The sequence below is a fragment of the Hippocampus comes genome, unplaced genomic scaffold (genome assembly GCF_001891065.2).
Source record: "Hippocampus comes isolate QL1 unplaced genomic scaffold, H_comes_QL1_v1.1 scaffold193, whole genome shotgun sequence".
Lineage (NCBI taxonomy): Eukaryota > Metazoa > Chordata > Actinopteri > Syngnathiformes > Syngnathidae > Hippocampus > Hippocampus comes.
The window spans coordinates 42,535-49,820 of NW_017805503.1; the positions used below are offsets into that span (position 1 = coordinate 42,535).

The 7,286-nt window shown below is 53.0% G+C and overlaps 1 protein-coding gene across 1 annotated transcript in view; it reads right to left on the reverse strand.

The window, feature by feature from the left end:
* Positions 1-7,286, reverse strand: part of tnrc18 (trinucleotide repeat containing 18) — a 68,411-nt gene that overhangs the window by 38,085 nt on the left and 23,040 nt on the right. Inside the window, exons 6-12 of the mRNA XM_019877339.1 lie at positions 6,230-7,182; positions 3,570-3,654; positions 3,177-3,391; positions 2,202-2,348; positions 1,899-2,083; positions 958-1,375; positions 3-824 (exon numbers count right to left, since the gene is read on the reverse strand). Of these exons, the coding sequence (XP_019732898.1) occupies positions 3-824; positions 958-1,375; positions 1,899-2,083; positions 2,202-2,348; positions 3,177-3,391; positions 3,570-3,654; positions 6,230-7,182 (2,825 nt within the window). The remainder of the gene's footprint in view (positions 1-2; positions 825-957; positions 1,376-1,898; positions 2,084-2,201; positions 2,349-3,176; positions 3,392-3,569; positions 3,655-6,229; positions 7,183-7,286) is intronic.

The following is a 7,286-nucleotide window of genomic DNA, read 5'->3' on the forward strand; positions in this document are numbered from 1 at the left end:
GCGGGGGGGCGTCGACGCCGTCTGGCCGAGGGGGTGCGGCTGAGACATCTCGCTGGCTGCGAGCAGAGCGAGCATCCCCGCCATGGGATCTTCGGACCCGACGAGCGCGGGGAGCGGCGACTCGGAGGAGGCGGGGATTTGGCCGACGCTTTCCTTGTGACTCGGAGTGTGTCGCTCTGGAGTCGTCGCTTGATGGGATTCGCATTCAAAACTTGCGCCTGGCTGAGCGGATTCCTGACCGTCCGGATCTGCCGCGATGGACGGGGCGTAGCGCATCCGCTCGGGATCCTCGTACGCCGCCGCTTCAGGCTCGCTTCCGTCCAGTGGGGAAGAATACGCGTCGTGACGTTGATATGACCGCATCTCTGTTTTGATTTGTTCTTCTTTTGCTTCCAGCCCGACATCATCCACTCTCGGGCCGCGCTGCGGCGCAGGACGAGCGACCTGCGGAGCTATCGGCTGCAGCTTCAACGGGCCCGCTTCGTCCTGCCCGTTCCGCGGCGTTCCGACGGGACTGCAACTACGCCGGCGAGGAATCAGCGGTTGTGGCGTCGAGTCGAACCGATGCTTTCCCGCAACAGGTTCCTGTATCGGGAAGGACTCGGTCTTTGTCGTCAGTTGTTGTGGTTTGAGTTGGTCGGCATCCAACGGCCTTTGGCGGAGGTGCGCTGAGGGCAAGGAGGGACTCAAGTCCAAAGAGTGCGAGTGGCGCCGTGCAACAGCTTCTTGGTTTGCTTTGGTGTGCGCCGCTGGCACATGATAAGTTGGGACGGGCGCGCCAAAAGGAGTCATGATCGACTGGTAGGCGTAGTCAGGTGAGAGCTCTGCAAACAGAATAAAAAAATGCGTATATCAAATGTTGAGGTCACTTAAAAAACAAAACAAAAAAAATCATTCATGCCGAGCATAATATTGACATTCGAAAGGAGAAAGTCCATGACATAAACGGTGACTTACCCGAATAGATGCCTTGAAAAGCAGACTTGCGTCCATCTTGCCGCTCCCCCCTTTCCACCCGGCCGTCATCGACAGACTCGTCTTTCGGCAGCCGTGGCGACGACGGGGGTGGCGAGGCCGAACACGGGGAGGGCGCGTGCGGCAGCGGCGCCGGCGGGTGAGACGACACCCTCTGCCTCCCTTCTTCCGACTTGAGGTGGGTCACCGGTGAGGGTGGCAGCGGCAGCGGCAGCGGCAGCAGGGTGAGGGACGACGTCGACGGGGTCGGCGAGCGAGGCGTCGGGGACGCCCTGCGGGGCTGCAGCACGGGGGGAGGAGATGGGGAAGATCTTGACAGCGGTCGGAGTTTGGCTTCGGCGTTCGGCTTGTCCGCTTTATCGTCCGTCTCTGCCCGGCGCTCGCTGGCCTTTAAATGCTCCTGAAAACGCACACGAGACGCCGTTTACAAATGTGTTGCTGATTCACAACTTTCCAAATACATTCGATGAGACTCTTACCAAGTTTGCTTCATTTTTTTGGATTGACAACTGTCGTTTTCACTCAATCACACAGATCCAGCGGACACACATTATGCACACATTTATCCCAGATCCTTTTTTTTTTGTCTCCTCTGCTCACTTTGTGCTTAATTTACCAAGATGCCATCCAGCAGGCACTCATTCGTACATCCACTCTGAACAGATTGCACGTGCTGTTGCACCAGATTTTCAGACGCGCTATTAAAAGACGCAAAGGCAGCCCGAGCAATCCGTCTAAGGTTTCACATCGCACATGCTAAATTCATCCGATTGCACATGGTCCTCCCAGAGCAGGCGAGATGAACGGTGCGGCAAAATTGCCACCCCCCCCGCCCACACACACTTTTTTTTTTTTTGGGGGGACATCGGGAATCAGTAGTAAGTCGGGCCCTTGTGTTTTTAAGAGACACAAATGACACTCACGACAAGCTGCGCATTCCTCTGCATCTCCAGAACCTGCGCTGTGTGCTGCTGGATCATGAGTAGCTCCTGTTGCCGGAGCATCTGCTGCTGGGAGAGCAGCTGGAGCTGGGCCGCGTGCTGCAGGGAGGTGCCCGTACCGTACATCCCCGGCCACACGGTGCTCCCGCGCTCCAAGACGTCTCCCCCTGCACAATATAGAAGGGCAACAAAAAGACCCGTTTAAACGTTTATTTATTATATATATTTTTTTTTACATAGGAGAACAACTTTAACACTGTTTGCATTTGAAAAATGCGTTCATACCATAGTGCGGCAAGTGTTCTGTCGGGATGACTATAAGCTTCCCAGTCTGCGAGTCTCTGACAAACTGGTACGGAGGTGGTATGGAGCCTGGTAGGGGCGGCGGGTAGCCTGGGGGAAGCGTCTGGTGAAGGGAGGAAGAGCTCAAGCCTGAGAAGAAACGGAAGGTTGGGCACATGCCGGTGGGATGGGTCAAGGGCGCAGAAGGGAACCAAAAGAGACAGAAAGGCAAACATTTTCTTCACAATGCTCAAAACTAACATTTGTACTGCCATGTTTTTTCATCCAGTATTTATACCCACTATGAGGACGGAACGAGTTCTATTTGGGGGGGGCTCAGAGTGAATTTTGCTCCTTTGGAGAGGATTGCGTCTAGACTGCGAGGGCCCTCGGGGAGCTGCGCACGCCCGCGCGTGTACAGTGGACGTGCAAGCCTGAAGAAATGTGCGCGCGTTGACGCGCTTATTTCTGGACTGGGAATGAGGCATCGGCCCGGAACGTCCTGCAAAGTTCAGGAATGTCTGCGGCACTTGACCCCCGGAGGCGGCGGCTGCTGCTGCGCCAACCACTTGAGAGAAAGCCAACACTTCCCTCTGTTATTACACCAATTGGAGACCGTTACGCAGCCGCACGGAGGATTCCGCAAGCACGTCCTATACGCGAGTGTTAAAAGGAGTCGGACTGTCTTTAGCGCCAGGTGGAATCACTCGGATGACAAAGAGGGCGGCAAGAGATGTTCAGCTGAAAAGGGAAACGCTGGCCCGTTTAACACACCACTTGAAAGGCCAGCAGGAGGGCCTCGTTTACATGTAAAATAGAAACTCATGCAGCTTTCGTGGGTTTTTTTTTTTGTTGTTCTTACAATGAATAAGTGAATAAAAGAATTGGATTTAATAGCAGGATCATATTTTTTCTAAAAATCGGGACAAAGATGACATGAACAACCCATCAAAGCGTCTAATTTGTCTGTCCACATACTGTATGGGGAGCTGGAGAGCCAAACCGGAGGAGCGCCAGGGCGAGGCAGCCAGGGGTGAGAGGTCAGAGTTGATGGGTCGGGATGCCATCGCCCCGCCCCTCCAGTCACCATAAGGTTGGGGGTCATGAGGCTGGTTGTCATCATACTGGGCGTCAAGCTGCTTGAAAGCAGCGGAGGGTGCAACTGGGTGAAGTCGGACAGCTCTTTGGGGTCTCTGCAAAGAAACGGGAAGCAAACCGCGTTAAAAAATAAAAAATTTAAAAAAACAGCGTAAAAGTTGCATGTGGCGGTTTTAAATTGCTGGAAACATGATTTGTCCAAAAAAAAAAAAAAAAGAGAGAGAAGACTGTTAGCCTGTTTCAATCGCCATGCCTGTGAGATGTCCGCCTCACCTGAGCATTTTGTCATCACGTTCCAACCGGCCGGCGAGCATTCGGTCTTCATGATGACGCGAGCGCTCTTCACCTCGTTCTTCATCTATGTTGGCGACAGACAAGTCGGGGTCATATTTAGCGCTTCCTGCTAAAAGATGTGAAGCAACGACGAACGGGGCCGAGACAATTTGGTTGGCCGATGCTCGGCTGTACCGTTTGACAGACTGAGCGCGGCTTCGTTACGCAACACAACAGCAAGGCCGCGTGCACGAGAGGTTAATTAACTGCGGGTCAGTTTGTTGGCCTCAATCTGACCGACCGTTCCAAACGCATCGTCGCGGCGTCGACCTGACAGGATGCGCCGTGTTTTGATGTCTTGCGGCTTCCCGCTGCTCTGCTCTTGCCGCCCATTTGTCACAGCAGTCAAGCCTCAATTCAAACTGGAGGCGGTTTCAAGTCTCGCTTTGGGATATTTACACACTATACATTCCTCGGGACACCCCATTTAATCCCTTCACGAATCAATTCACAGTCGAGCTAAATTACACCTTCACAACAAATTTCAGAGCGCTGACCTTCACTGTATTCGCCCCATTTGGGATGAAGCAGAACAGAGATTGTGAGCCAGGTGCTCTCTCGTGTCCAACGTGGCTAAACATTGTCCTTACAAATGTTCTTCTGCATGGCTGGACCACAATTCCCAGAGATTCACCAAAATCTTTTGAGAGAGTCTTGCCAGGAGAGGGCCAACGCTTCTCAAAGTACAATTCTTACACAAGATAAGAAAATCTTTATTTGTCTCACAATGAAGAAATTCCCAAATTGACGGCAGCAAAATGAGGAATTATGAAACATACTTCCTTCAACATTTGTCTCTTTCGATGGCTAACAGGAGACCAATGAGATAAACCAATCGTCAACAAAAGACCGGGATAATCCAATTCAAACAAATTCTGTCAAACTAACTGCAGCAATTTTCAGTGAACAATGACATGTTTTGAAATCGCGCAACAGGACACGCCATCTCTTGTAGACAGTCCTACTTTGGTTCCAAAGTCGGCTTTCCGGTCTGTCGACCTTCACGGCGAGTTAGCCGAGTGTCGCGCGAGATTAGCCGCTGCCTGGACGCACGGTGAACTTTAAACCGAAAAGTTTCTAAAGCTAGCGCAATTCAGCGGGGCAATGTCCTCACTCTATCGAGGAAAGAATAAACATGAGGATCTCTTTGCACTCTCGCCCTCCACCCAGCCGAGCTGACTCAAGGTCCCCGAGGTACAGAGATGGAGAGAAAGGTTTTCATAGGACTGTGCCGAACCATTCAGAGCGAGAGAGCGAGAGAGAAAATGTATGTGTAGGGACAAGAGACTTTAACCAACCCTGACATGCTCCGCAGGAAAGATTTCAAGACCGTTACCAAGGTTACAAGGAGCCTGGCCCACATGCTATCCTCCTCTTGTGCATCACAAAGCCAGTGATTAGCCACCACCTTTCCTCCCCGGCTCACCTCTCTTAATACTCACTTTCTTTACATCCCACGAGAGCTCTCTCTTCCCATCTATCCGCCTGTCAACCATCCCTGCATCCACACCTCCTCCTGTTGTATTTTTTTCCACAGCAAATCCTCAGCTGTTTGTCAAGAGCCGCTTTTTAAAAAGGGGGCCGTTTGAGAAATCGGGCTACTCCACCCCCCCCCTCGCCGGCAAAGAAGAGACTAAAGGCCTCAACCGGGGATGGACGTGCATACGCAACCACATGCTAATAAACACTCCATGAGTCATCTATTGTACCTCTCGTCGTCTTTCACACATTAACAAAGTCCATCACTCGGGAGGCTCATCATCGCTTAGCAACTAACCAATGGCCTTATTGTCATTCAAGGCTTATTTGTAGCTTTTCGCCGCACTCTTGTGATGCCATGTTTAATGCGGAGTGGGTGGAGGTGAGGCTGGGAACTGTAGGCAGCCCACAAGCTGCAGAAAAGAGCGAGGAGAAAGCGAGAGAGAGAGAGAGAGAGAGGGGGGGGGGGCTAAGGGGGGACAAGGAGGGAGGGCTTTGCCAAATAACTCAGAAGTCGAGGCATTGAAGGAAATCACAAGAGAGCAGAGGATGAAAAAAAAAAAAACAACCAAAAAACAAAACACTTGGAGCCGTGACAGACAGGAAAGAGACATTTAGAGAGAGACCGAAAGAAGCCCGACGACAGAATTGTGTAGAAGGAGAGCCAAAACGGACTGGTCGAAATGAGCCTAACGACAACATGCATCACGTGACGCGATGAGCAATCCGGACAAAAAGATGTCCAATCACGTTACGGGCACGAATGCCAAGTCAAACAGAGCTGAGAAAATATGACTTTGAGCCAAAGGAAAATGAATCATTATTAATTCATCCAAAGCAAAATGAGAAATGATTTGCTCTTGGTTCATTTTAATGAAGTCGGGCCGAGTTTCCCGCAGTATCACTGCGAGGGGGCTGCAAAAGGAGCGTGTGATGGGAAGGCAAAAAGAAAGTTGATGGGGGAAATATCCCACACGTATCCGATGGAAATTTTGCCAGACGGGGTCGACACGTGATCGGAAGTGACTAATTGTCGATGAACAGGTGTGGAAAGGGAACAAATGGTTTGGCCCCCATCTCGCGGCAAAAAAAAAAAAAAAAAAAACAACAACAATCATTACCTTTAATAGCTGTCAGGGGTCTCTGGGAGTCTGAGGATCCGCTGGTCTGCTTACTGCTGGTGCTCTCTCTTTGGCGGGCCACAGCGACGGCGATGCCAACCGGAGGGTGGCGCACCTCGCCCTCAATCTCTCGACCGAAGGAGCGGGCGCTGTCGGGTCGATCCTGTTCCCTTTTCAGCTGGGGGGGCACCCTCAATGACCCGGAAGCACTTGAGCCCACAACCGACCTCTCTCGGTCTCTCTCCCGCTCTCGATCGCCGACCATCCCGATGCTGGCCAAACCTCCGAAGGGCCCTCGGTTGTCCGCCGCGAGCCTGGAGGAGGCGGCGGGCCCCTCGGCGGCGAAATTGCCGCTGTATTTAATGAGGCTCTGCATGGCCGACACCTCCGAGGGCGCGGAAGCTCTCTCCACCCCGGCGGACGCTCCCGGTCGGTAAAGGGTCGACGGGTCCAAGTAGAGTCTCTGACTCCCCTCCTCGCCCGCGCGGCTCTGTCCGTGCTCGGTGGCGTGCGTTTGCGGGGAATGCCTGTGCGCGTTAGCGGCGGGCCGGTTGGTCGTGTGCGGGGAATGGGAAATCGGCGTGTGCGACGGCTGACTGTGCGGAGAAGAAAGCGCGTGTCCGTGTTGGGCCGCGAGGGCGGCCATGTGATTGGTGGCGTAGCTGCTCAAAGGACTGATGGAATTCCAATTTTTGTCCGCCCCGGCCCGCTCGAAGCCCAAACGACTTGAGTGTTTGGACATGTCCCGGGCTTCGGGGCTAAACCGCGATTGATTGGAAGAGTGAGAAGAATCCTGGCCTCGTTTGCCAGCAGAACCGTTGGAACAAATGACAGAACCTTCCTCTCGATGATTGCTCGAGTCGCCAGGCTGGGAAAGTCGAGGATGTTCGATCAGGCCCCTCTCAGGAAACCTGTAGCTTTCCCTTTCCGGCTCTTTATCATTCTCTCGCTCTCTGTCTCTGCATTTGTCGCCGTGCTTGTCGCGGGCCTGCGATGCGATCTGGATGGGCCCGACCCGCTCGTCGTAAACCTCCACAGAAGGCACGTACGTCGGCGC